Source organism: Sphaerodactylus townsendi, linkage group LG05 (assembly GCF_021028975.2).
Source record: "Sphaerodactylus townsendi isolate TG3544 linkage group LG05, MPM_Stown_v2.3, whole genome shotgun sequence".
In the NCBI taxonomy this organism is placed as follows: Eukaryota; Metazoa; Chordata; class Lepidosauria; order Squamata; family Sphaerodactylidae; genus Sphaerodactylus; species Sphaerodactylus townsendi.
The window spans coordinates 76,755,193-76,767,398 of NC_059429.1; the positions used below are offsets into that span (position 1 = coordinate 76,755,193).

A 12,206-nucleotide genomic window follows, 5' to 3' on the forward strand; every position below is an offset into this window, starting at 1 on the left:
TCTCTCATGGAATTTCAGCTGATGTGTTCTGAAAATTCCCTGCTGATTCCTAGGCGATTGCAGATCCTGTTCAGAACAGGACTGTCACATACAAGAAGACAGGGCTTACACCTCCCATCTGCAAAGTTTTCCCAACCTAAAATGGAAGGAAAATACTAATGTGATGTGCTTGTATTTCTCCAGTGGCCCACTTGGGACATTTCAGGTCAAGAAAATCATATTGAGGAAGCTTAAGCCCTTTCTCCCTAGGTCACCTGGAAAATTAGTACTCAGCATGGAACTCCTAGTAAAGGTTTGCTTGGAAATTCTTGGGTAACCACAAAGACTTATAACTTGAGTCAGCCCTGTTTCTTATAAAGTAGCAAGAGTTGTCAGGCTATGTCTCCAGCCCAATGGTGTAGCGCCCATGGGGAAGGGGGGGCAACACCCTGGGCAGAGCAGTGGTGAAGGTGTGGCCAGGCCGTCGAGGGGGTGTGGCGTGGCGTTCCTGGGGCATTTCAGGGCGGGGTGGGCGATGCTGCAACAGGGGCGCAGGGCATGCGGGTGCCCCGGGCATGGTTTCCCCTCGCTCCGCCACCCTGCCAATCAAAATTTGTTGGTTATGCACTCTGTCTGGGCTGGTTCTTGCAAAATGCATTTTATCCTGTAATCAGTACTGCACATAGGTACTATTTAATCATAGAGCAAATTGTAGATGGCTTGTAAGAGTTTCTTCTGATCATGGTTCCATCCATGTAGGTGTTATAGTTTCAATAAGTAGGAACATAATAACCAAAGAGGTTCTTAAGAACTTGCTGGATGTTTATGGTTTATTATTGCAAGCCACCTTGAACTATAAGTAAAGACAGAATATAAATGTTTTAATAAATAAATGGTCTGCTTCCATTACCATCTTGAAGAATTTTGTACCAGTATATCATATTCACATTTTCATCATGGAAAATGTAAGCAGGCCTCTTAGAGGAGTTCCAGTATTATCGGATGACTAAACTAATCCTGCTAAGTATCGAAATGCACCCAAGAATACATAATTATTTTCTCTCACCTTACCTGATATAGAGGGTTGTTCTGACTATCAACTTTGACAATTGCCATTAATCTTTGCTTTTCCCACATCCAGTATGCAAGGTTTGATTCAGGAGGTCCTGTTTGAGCCACTAGGTACTTGGAATCAGGAGAGAACCCCAGGCTAACAAATTCCTGAACAGCAAAATCAAAGGTATTCAGAACTTTTCGCTTCTTGCATGGGACAGATGACAATTCATAGATTGTGATAGTAGGTTTATCTTGTACTGTCTCTGAAACAGCCAAGTATCGTCGGTTTGGGCTAATAGCCAATGCCAGCATCCCCTGGCTCTTTTCTGAGCCTAGAAAGTACAAACAAAAAGCTTCAATTAATCTAATACAACATTTTTAATGAGTTGGAATGAAAGTGGCCATACATTTCATACCCCCTTCTTTCCATTTTTTATGTGTTATTTGTGTCCTGAATGCAACTCCTCCACATGCAACTTTTTACCAAATAATTTGCATGACTGACTTTTGAGTAATATTTCATGTATACATTCTACAACTGAAAAGACAGCAGCCAAATCTGTGGGACAAACTTGCCTATGTATGAGGCTGACAACTGTATGTAACCAGAGGTACATTTCAGATTTTGAAGTTGGGAAAATAGGTGGGAAATGGCATTTTCTTTCTTCATAACACTGAGGGGCCAGGGAAGCGAGAAAGCAAAGTAAGAGGCTCGTTTACCTGGAATGAACTTCTGCCATTTCTGTTCTATGTGATATTTCATACAGTAATTCCCCGAGGGATACACTATTATTTGTTCGTCAAAGAAACAAATATTATTTGCTACACGAGACTGGAACCCAAAAACGTGGAGAGCTTGCAACACAATCACCGACATGACGCCTGAGGTTCAGCGACCTGTGCAAGGAGAGAAACAACAAACGTCAGAGTCCCCGCACAGCTGCCTCCTTGGGGTTCCTCCTCCCTTCCTCCAATCAGCCCCCGTTGATGCTCTTTTCGTTTCCACGTCCCGTCCTGCCACAGGTCCCCAGGCTTCCTCCCTTCCCTGGGCTCGGCCTCCCTCGATGAAACCGTCACCGACTTATAGACAGGGAAGTCGAAAACAAACAAACAAAAAAAGCCGAACTGGTTGCTATGGAGACGGCGTCCCAGAACCCCGGCGAAAGCGTCCGAGCGGAAACGGAAGTGCGTAACAGCGGGCTCTCAGGGTCCGGAAATAGTGGCATACACATCCTCGTGGCTCGGAGAGCGTTTTGGTGAGTAAAGGAGGGCATTCTCCGTTTCCCGGATTTGGAGCGCGGTCTGGAAAGGCTGACGGGGAATTTCAGGTCGAGGCTGTAATCTTATTTTCTGGTCAAGGTTTTGTGTGATGAGCAGACAGGAAGCGAGTAGAGGTTTCTCTACCGGCAGATGTGGCGGGGAACCCTTCTACTGAGTTTTTGGTAAAGGTTCAGCAGCACTACCAAAAGCAAACTGGTAGATCTACCCTATTTCTTTCACGCTCTTGGGGAGAGAGTGTGCTTCATTTTTTATCCCTTTCCTACAGCTTGGTGGCGGCGAAGTCCAGGTATCACCAAACGCAACGCTCCAGGCAGACATGGAACAAGATCTCTCAACGTCCTCTGATTCTGAAGAATCTGTTGTCACTGACCGAGAGGTACGTTTGATTTTGTGTTCAAAAGCGAGGGGAAGTTTCAGGTTGCCCTGCCTAACGGTATTGTGAAGTTGGATCTCTTAGTAGCTTATGCTGACTGATGGTGTTGGGTATTTTTGTTTTATAGACTTATGTGAAAGGCCATTTTTTTCCACTTACCAAGGGCAATTAGGTGCTTAATTCAGTGGCTTAAAAACAGCAATGGCTTTTCACTGAATTTTTAGGGTAACTTGTGATAAAAGTCCTGGGGGAACACTATATTGTTTCTATATAGTCATAATTATACTTAATGATATATAATGTAGGGCATTATATATCATGAGATAGTGCATGTTGGGTCTGACAAAATGAATTACAACTTTATAATGTTATTGGTCTCTATATTTGGGCAGGGGGGAAGTTGAAGAAAATACTGATTTGCCTAAATCAACTTGGTGAATTTGGCTGTGTTGAGTTTTCTTTCAAATACTGCACCTGTTCTTAGTGGTGCAACATATATTGAGTATTTCAAGCAAAATGTACTCCTGTAAGGGTAAGACAGCAATTTGGCCATCTCAATCTGGACTGTACTTCCAAGAGTTATGGATAGCTGAACTAATTTCTATGACAATAGTGTGCATCAGTTTCCTGGGATAGTATTTATTTATGTGTCACTTTTCTTCCAATATAGCTGCAGAAAGCATTTACAAAAGGTTCATTAAAGCCAGGTCTAAATGTTGTGCTTGAGGGACGACCAAAGGCTTTCAATAATGTGGTGAGTAACTGGGTGATTATGACTTTTGTCGGCAACCTGAACTGAAGAGTTGTGAATTTAACATTTAGGTGGGGGATCAGTCACTCTGTTCAACTTGAGCTTAATACTTGCCAGCCAGTTATTCCAATTTTGGAATGGAATTAGTTTTTTAAAATGTTATACAGAGGGTTTAGAGGTGATAGCCAGAGTGGATTAAAAGTCAGTGACTATAAAAAATTAAGTTTTTTTAATTTTAATTGGATTTTTAAAATAAATTGCTTTGTTGAAAATAGTTTAAATAGTTTTCGATTCACAATGTCATGCACTTATAGAGATTTCTGTAAGATTATGTTGGGCAGTTTTTCCATATAGAAGATATTAATCACAGATGGTTTTATCTTCTCAAAACTGTGAATTTGTGTCTGCAGAGCAAACATACTTCTTCTTCACATGAAAAATGGTATGAAATGAACATAAAGAGTTGAGAAAAAGACCTTAATCCCATTGCTCCTTTGCAAATCTTTATTCACAGAATTGACCTTCTAAGTGCTACATTTCAAGAAGAAGAAGAAGAAGAGTTTGGATTTATATCCCCCCTTTCTCTCCTGCAGGAGACTCAAAGGGGCTTACGATCTCCTTGCCCTTCCCCCCTCACAACAAACACCCTGTGAGATAGGTGGGGCCAAGAGAGCTCCAAGAAGCTGTGACTAGCCCAAGGTCACCCAGCTGGGGTGTGTGGGAGTGTACAGGCTAATCTGAATTCCCCAGATAAGCCTCCACAGCTCAGACGGCAGAGCTGGGAATCAAACCTGGTTCCTCCAGATTAGATAAAGGGGCTCTTAACCTCCTACCTCCTAGAAGATTGTTTAGAGTGGACTAGATCTGCACAAGTAAGAGCAGGAAGGAGCAAGCAGTAAAAATGAAACCTTTTGAGCAGAATATTCCACAAGTTGTGAGATCTGCATGTGTATAGCCTAAGGTTTATCATATAATATTCTGTCCTTGGAGGAGAAAATCTATAATGGCAGCAGGCTGTCAAAGAGACCCAGTTTGGGAATATTTTAGGTGAAGGTAAGACAAAACCCATGCAAAATGGAAACAGTGAAACAAAGAAATGCAAGGCTTAGAAGCCCAAGTAAAAATGGAAATAGTTCACTTTGCAATAATTTCATAATTATCTATGTATGTATTTCTGATAGTATAACCAAACCAATTATTTCTATATAACTACAAAGCTAATACAAAATGCTAATCTAAAAATGAAACCATCATCTAATTGTAAATATTAAGATTATACCAGCAACAATGAGTCTTTTTGTAGAAAATCATGATTTAAATCTCTTACTGACTAGTGATTTAAATCGTGATTTAAATCGGTTTGATTTAAAGCACATCCATCCTCATTGCTGCATTGCCCCTTTGAATCATGTATATGGGGGCAGGTAAACATGTTACTGTTTATTTAGTGAAAACATTATATAACTTTTTTTGCAAATACAGTCATTTATTTTGTTCCCTTCAAATTCATCAGGCAATGTCTGTCTAATTTTGATTTGACTGTTATTGATGTTGGATGGGCATCTGAGAGTTAGCAAATAATTTAGGGGAATGAATATTTCAATTTGGGGGTTGTCTTAATGTCTTTAGGGTATGCTTGGACAGGAGCCTTTCAGATTCTGAGTAGGTAAGGTGACATGGAAGTCAGTGTACAGAAACTCTTACATCTTGCACTTAAATTGCTGTTAATGTGCTTCTTTCTAGGATGGATTGAGACAGTGTCTGTCTGAATTCCAGAGACATTTAGCCTGGGTAGAAAGGCTTGATGTGACTTCTCATCTGAAAACAAATGTTGCTTCTAGTCACATGCCTGACAAAGATGCTGTTGACCCTGAGGATGACTTCAAGAGAGAGATGAGTTTGTAAGTCTTTGTAAGTGAATTGCTTCCAGGGAATTTTCTGGGTACACTTTATATACAGTGTTTGCTCCAAAAGGACAATCCATGGCCCACTATTTACAAGGACAGCAAGTTACATTCATAACCTTAAGCCCCAAGGCTGTCTTCAGATATGGAATGCAAATCTTTCTAGCAACCACATCTAGACAGTCAAAGTTGGCAAACAATTATCCTTTTGCTAGTGAAAAAAATCAGGATCAAACAGGGAAGAAGGTACTAACATTCCAGTCTTATCAACTAATAGTCTAGTGGTTGGGAGTTTCCCAGCTGAAGTACTGGTGTTCTGCTGTGAGCAAAGAATTCCACACACTGAATCTTGGGCTGACTCCATTCAAAAGATGAGCTTGTAAGTCCACGTATATGAAATGTTTCCTGAAAACCTAGTATGTTGCACTGCAAATTGCATGCTAGTATTAATGTCTGTGAGAGAGGAACAAATGAGAGAAATGAGGATCCCAGGAACAAGAAAGAATGCTTGTTATTATTATTATTTATTGGTCTTGATAGACCACCCAACCCCCGAAGGGCTTTGGGCGGTGTACAATAAAATATAAAACAAATTGTTATGAAAGCAAAGTTTCCAGAAGGCAGTTGCCATGAGCTGCCTGATACTTTGTTTTCCTGAATAAGCCCTACCCCGAAAATAAGCCCTATCATGATTTTTCAGGATTTTTGGAAGATGCTTAAAATATAAGCCCTACAGGTAGTTACAGATCAGGATGGTGTACTCCCTGTCAATGAGGATGCAACTTGCATCACATGTGACAGGGAAGCAACGGAGCTGCCGAGAGCCCACCTTAATGAGTTGTGAAGGTACTGTATTTCCCCGAAAATAAGCCTGTCTTATTTTCAGGGAAACACGGTACCTCTGTGGAACACAGTAATGCAGTGTAAAACAAGACATTTGGGGGATGTGAATGAAGCCTCCACAAGACCCTACCTTGTCAGAGCATGAAATACACATATGTAAAAATGTTGCTATAATTCTTTCTATTTTCCCAGTTATCATCAGGCTCAAGCATCTGTGCTGGAAGCATTACCTCGGTTACATCAGCTCAAAATCCCTACTAGACGGCCTGATGACTATTTTGCAGAGATGGCAAAATCTGACCAACAGATGCAGAAGGTATCTATTATGTTCTTCCCTTCTTTCTAAGAGCTCAGGTTCTTCCCCCTGTTTGGTCTTCACAGTTAAGAGGTAAGCCAGGGTGGGAGTGTTCAATCTCATTTATTCCTAGACCACCTTTCCGCTATTGCATTTCTTTATTATGAGCCACCATGTGTAGTCGTGCCCGCGAGGTCAGTGCAAGAACGAGACGAGACGCGGTGATAACATCTGGTGGAGAGCGCCAGCAGCGGGAGCGCGAGTGTCCGTGTTCCTAGCGACTCTGCCGCGTGCTGGTTCTTGGCACCTTTTATTATGATTCTAGCGGGGGCGTGTAGAGGGGCGGAACGGGGGGGATTCCGGGAGAGCGGGAGAGCGGGAGACTGAGAGATCATCATGTGATGCATGATCTCACCTGGCTGCTACGTGCGGAGAGGAGCATCAGCGTCTGGGCCTAATCCTCACCTGGGGGCAAGACCATTGTCCCTTTGTCCGGGACACCCGGTGGTTGTGAGCCAGGTAGTTCATGACCCGTGCCTCATCGGGGGATGAGGGGTGGGGGAGCGGTGCGACCAGAAGGCCGTAGGAGCGCCGGTGTTCCAGCGCTCTACTTACGGTGCTGCTGGGTCAGCAGTTCATCCCTACAACCATGAGCCCATCTTTGGATGGGAAAGGGCAGGATTCAAGTCCAATAAAATATCCACATACACACATATCCACCTTCAAAATATGGTCTGATAAAGTACTGTGAGATATTTCTGTAAGTGTAATGTTTGCAGGAAAATTCCAAAAGTTTTTTAAAGTAAAAATGGAAGAAAGGGGGTTTCAGAAACTCCACAAACAGAAAAGTGATGTTTATGCCTATGCTCATCTTGCAACATTAAAGAAGAATGCTGACTTAGATCAGCAGTATTGGATTGTCTAGCAGCCCTGTACAACCATTGGCTTTCATTTCCTGTTCAGCACCTGTCATCTGTTGTACTTTGCCGCATTTTCCTGCCATTTCTTTTTATTCTGCTATTGAGCAGGATTCATGCACTCAGAGAATTTGCCTTTTCCTTCTCTGACTTTGTGCTCTCCCCTGTAATGGGCAGCATGGGGGAGTTCCTATTTTTTAGAAAATCATCCTGGAAAGGTCAATCACAGATCCTAGCCAGCAGGATTCCTGCTGTTTTCTGTACACACATATGGCCTCTTCAATCACCATGCCCCTTCAAAAATGCCTTCTTAGTGCATTCTTCCATCCGGTTTAAATGCCATCTCTTCTCCATTTTGGAGCATTGCCCTTTGCTGTTTCTCCTAAGTTTGGTTTCTTATTTCCCATATATTAAAAATCAATTTGTTGTCCTGAATCTGTACTGTCGATAGGGTGATAGACTGATAGGATGATGGACTGATAGATGGATCCATACGTCACATGTTGCCAGCGCACAATCATAATACATGATTTGTGAATAAATTTCTATCTACTGGAACTGTTTGCTCTGCATGGTGTGTATTCCTGTTGGGGAGGGGGGTGTATGGTTCCCATCATAATTCATATTTGCCATATGCAGGAATCGCTGGCTGCAACATGATGTTCTTCACTTTCCCTGCAAAGTGAAAAGAAGGTAGGGATATTGGGAAAATGCAGGGATTCTCCTTCAAGAAGCACAGTGGCTTTGGAGCAGTTGCATAATTGAAAATCTGACCTGAAGGGAGATTCTGTTTGAGGCAGAGATTTTCTGTGTACAATTGACCAATGACTTTCAAAGCAGAAAAGATAGATGAGATACCACAGATAATTGATGCTGTTGTTTGTTGCTTCTTATATGAACTCTGGTGTAAGGTAAGTTCAAATAAATAAGATTTTGCTGTATGCAGTTAAAAAGAGATAAAGAGAGATTAATTGGCATGATCAGTAAATCAACACATCTTTTATTAATTGCAGCTGTTTGATTAGCTGAGCAATTGTTTCATCAGTTTTCCTGAGGTCCTAACTGTCATTCTCTCACATTGAAAATAACCTTTCACATAAGTTTCTGGTACGTGAGCAAGCACAGTTGTTGTTGTTCTCTCATCAGTGTAAGTACTATAAGAAGCATATCTTTATAGTCTTTAAAGGTGGTGATGATAAATTGAATCATTGTAGCTGGAATTTTTAAGCAAGAGGTTGTCCTGATTTCATGTGTAACAGCTAAATTGCAGAAATTATGGGCATGTCATATTTAGGAACATGGTACTCTTAAAAATATGCACTGAAACCTGAGAAGAGGTCATGGTCGTAAACTAATCCCAAGTGCGTTCTTGTTGTTTGGTCTTTTTCCATTAGATTCGTCAAAAGCTGAAGAGCAAACAAGAAGCCATGGAGAAGTCTGAAAGGGCCAAACAGCTCCGTGCTCTGAGGAAATATGGCAAAAAGGTGAGAGGATCCGAGATAAGCCACTGCCCTTGAACTAAAGGGAGAGAGCTGGCACACCAAATTGTCTGGAAGTCTATGAAGTGTACCCCTTTGGGAAAGGAATCTAGTTGCTAAGCATAAACAAACAAGAATCTTGATGTGCAGTGGGAAGTGTGCCTATTTGCATGCTTGTGCACAAAAGGAAAAGAAATGAAACACAAGATGGGGAACAACTGTGATAGGCTCATCCTCTGCTTCTTGATAGGTACAAACTGAAGTGCTGCAGAAGAGGCAAAAGGAGAAGTCTACGATGTTGCATGCCGTCAAGAAATATCAGAAAGGTGAGCTATTTCACATTTCTCTCCTGTCCTCCTCTATTGTGCTTTAAGAGGAGGGAGAAATGGCATATGAAGTGTCTTGAGGTGGGAAAACGGGTAGGAACCGCTGGTCACCACTGCAGTTAAGATGCCAATCGATGTAGTGAAAGATTACTCCGGCAGATGGTATGGGCTTTGGTCCTCGATTCTCAGCTCAGGGCAGCAGCTTGGTCTGTGGCAGCTCAGCATCTGTAGAGTCCACAAACATGAGTATTCATTGAAAGAGAAGCCTCACCTGCATTCAAGTTTTTTTACAGAGCTTATGGTTCTATGAAGCTTTTCCCTTGAAACTTGCTTGCCTGTTCTACAGCTTGTTGATCTGATTACATCTTTTGGTGAAAGCTTTAAATATTTTTTCCCACTCGAAATGTGTTGGCTAGTCTTTAAGAAATTCTGGCACAGTCATGGTCTTCAGTTGATTTAGAAGGATGTAATTCTTCTTAAGATTGCATTATCAGTGTCCCTGAGATGATATATTTTATATAAATTCATTATTACATGTAAGGCTACTGGGCCAGGAATACTAGAAAGAAGGGATGGCAGCTTGTACCTCTCTGTCTTTCCTGGCAGCCTTACTGATTATTTGAGTCTGTCTGGTCATCAATTACTGTTTAGTATTTCGAAGGGCACACCAATTACAGCTATTACAGCTGTATAAAACCCTCAGTCTCCATCTATAAAATGGAAATTACAGTGACCTATCATATGGGGTTTGGGAACATTTAAGAAGAGCTTATGCATAGAGATTTTGTCCGCTGCAGAATAAAGCCTATTTTGGCTTTCTTCTGTGACTTGGCAATTCAGTGCAATTCTTTATGTAGGTCTCTCAGACAAGCTGGAATTCCTGGAGGGAGAACAGTCAGCATCTTCTCAGGGCAAGAAGAAAGAGGGGACTGGAGGCCAGCTGATAAAGAAAGGGTAAGGCCTTTGAAGTGGAGGGAATTCATCCAAATACGCCACTTTCCTAATTGTCACTTTTTTGCTTCAAGAAGTTCTGTAATGTGTACATTTGCACTCTTTTCAAAGAACAGAAATAGATGAACTGAAATATATTTACTATTGTATGTTCTGTTGGCATTCAGCTGATGTGCAGAATATTTCACTGAGAAATGGGAGACAACACTGAGCTCTCAAAAATATATTTTTGAACTATGTTTTGCAGTCTGAATTGTTTGTTTTTAAAATACAAATTTCTGTTCTCTCATAAGCTTTAAAGCATAAAGGCAGTATGTATGAGAGTAAGCTTCATGTTTAAAAATCATCAGATTTCAAAGGAAGCTGCATTTGGGACTAGCACTACCAGGGAACTTGATCACTGCAGCTAACTAAAAGACTAATGTGGTGAGATGGGGTTGTGGAGTCAAATAATCTGCTATCTAATGGTGTTCTCCCTGTGCTCCTGATAGCTGAATAAAATTTTAGAGCTGTATTTTAGAGCAGTGATTTCCAATGGGGCATTCGTTAGCAGGTTTGCCATTTTTGGTTTGACAAAGCATCCTTTCCCTAAAGAGCCATTTTTTCTTTTTGGCCACCTCATTGGCACATGGAGTGTTTTTTTAAAAAACCCAGGAGGCATCACTTTTGTGGCTGCTGGGAGCTGCTTCCATCATAGGAAAAGGTTTGGTTATAAGCCTCCCAACATTTTGTGACAGATCCCTGCAACCTACAGCTGAACAAGATCAGGGACTCCTTCAGATCATTGGTGAACTAGGAGGCAATTTGTTATCTTTGTTCATAAATGTGTGAATTGGAAGGCAGAGGCAGCAGATGTTCCTCCTTTGGTGAGAAAGCAGGGTTGCAGGTAAACAGAAGCCTCATAACCAACCATCTGGGATGTGTTTTCTTTCAGACCAAATGCCAAACGTCGCTACAAGAATCAGAAATTTGGTTTTGGTGGTAAAAAGAAAGGCTCCAAGTGGAACACTCGAGAAAGTCACAATGATGTGTCCAGCTTTCGTGCTAGTGTAGCCCACTCTAAGGGCTCCAGGAAAGCAGGAAAAAAGGGTGCTAATGTAAGTATTTGCCCTGGACAGGAATGAAGGGATAGACTGTTATTGCTGTGAGACTATGTTCTGGATTAGTTGGGTGTAAAAGGCAATTTTGTAGTTTTAATAAGTAGCATCCATTTTGATTCCTCAAGAAATTCTTCCCACAACTGGGCTGCTTGGGGAACATATGTTCTGGGACTGAATAAGAACTAGGGGGCATTCATTGAAAATGCTGGGGGGAAGAATTAGGACTAATAAAAGGAAACACTTCTTCACGCACCGTGTGATTGGCGTTTGGAATATGCTGCCACAGGAGGTAGTGATGGCCACTAACCTGGATAGTTTAAAAAGGGCTTGGACAGATTTATGGAGGAGAATTCGATCTCTGGCTACCAATCTTGATCCTCCTTAACCTGAGATTGCAAATGCCTTAGCAGACCAGGTGCTCAGGAGCAGCAGCAGCAGGAGGCCATTGCTTTCACCTCCTGTATGTGAGCTCCCAAAGGCACCTGGTGGGCCACTGTGAGTAGCAGAGTGCTGGACTAGATGGACTCTGGTCTGATTCAGCAGGCTAGTTCTTATGTTCTTAAGGTAATAGGAAAATCACCAATGCTGCATTTTTTTTCTTTGCAGAAGAGGCCTGGCAAAAAGGTGAGGCAAAAGATGAAGAACCGCTCTCGATAGAGAAAGAAACGGGTGAATTTTTTTCTTTGTAATGTTTGGCATTCTTCAAGAACTAGTTATGAAAATGGTAGATGCGACTGTCTGATATTGAGACTTGCACATTTGTACATGATGCAGTCACTGGTTGTTCTCTGCTGCCTCTTCTACACTTGTTTTTCCTTTTGTGAGACTGAGGAATTAAACAGTTTTGAAAAAAAAATTGTCTGCTTTCCCCATGTGTTTCTGCTGTGAGACCACTGATCCCTTAAGTTTCCTGGGCTTTTTTCAAAAATAGCCACAGCCTGTTCAGCAGGGG

At 41.8% G+C, this 12,206-nt stretch overlaps 2 protein-coding genes across 7 annotated transcripts in view; one reads left to right on the forward strand and one right to left on the reverse strand.

The window, feature by feature from the left end:
- The window catches only part of CFAP57 (cilia and flagella associated protein 57), a 30,798-nt gene extending 28,594 nt beyond the window's left edge, over positions 1-2,204 (reverse strand). The window contains exons 1-2 of one of the 4 annotated variants that reach the window (XR_007244550.1): positions 1,756-2,201; positions 1,051-1,367 (exon numbers count right to left, since the gene is read on the reverse strand). Coding sequence is in view for 3 of the 4 variants with exons in the window: in XM_048496815.1 (XP_048352772.1) it covers positions 1,051-1,367; positions 1,756-1,912 (474 nt within the window). In the remaining variant the exon portion in view is untranslated. Of the gene's footprint in view, positions 1-1,050; positions 1,368-1,755 lie in introns of all 4 variants that reach the window. The other 3 variants (XM_048496815.1, XM_048496814.1, XM_048496816.1) reach the window with 3 other exon arrangements.
- On the forward strand, positions 2,158-12,122 carry EBNA1BP2 (EBNA1 binding protein 2). 3 transcript variants are annotated; one of them, XM_048496817.1, is made up of 10 exons: positions 2,158-2,291; positions 2,582-2,692; positions 3,360-3,443; positions 5,184-5,341; positions 6,380-6,503; positions 8,794-8,883; positions 9,128-9,203; positions 10,061-10,157; positions 11,089-11,251; positions 11,861-12,121. In XM_048496817.1, the coding sequence occupies exons 2-10, from the start codon at positions 2,633-2,635 to the stop codon at positions 11,909-11,911; spliced, it is 903 nt and encodes a 300-aa protein (XP_048352774.1). In that variant the 5' UTR covers positions 2,158-2,291; positions 2,582-2,632; the 3' UTR covers positions 11,912-12,121. The 3 variants fall into 3 exon arrangements, with proteins under 3 accessions (XP_048352774.1, XP_048352776.1, XP_048352775.1); XM_048496819.1 differs by lacking the exon at positions 2,158-2,291 and adding an exon at positions 2,301-2,363 and having other exon boundaries at positions 11,861-12,122; XM_048496818.1 differs by lacking the exon at positions 2,158-2,291 and adding an exon at positions 2,338-2,477.
- Positions 12,123-12,206: the final 84 nt, after the last annotated feature.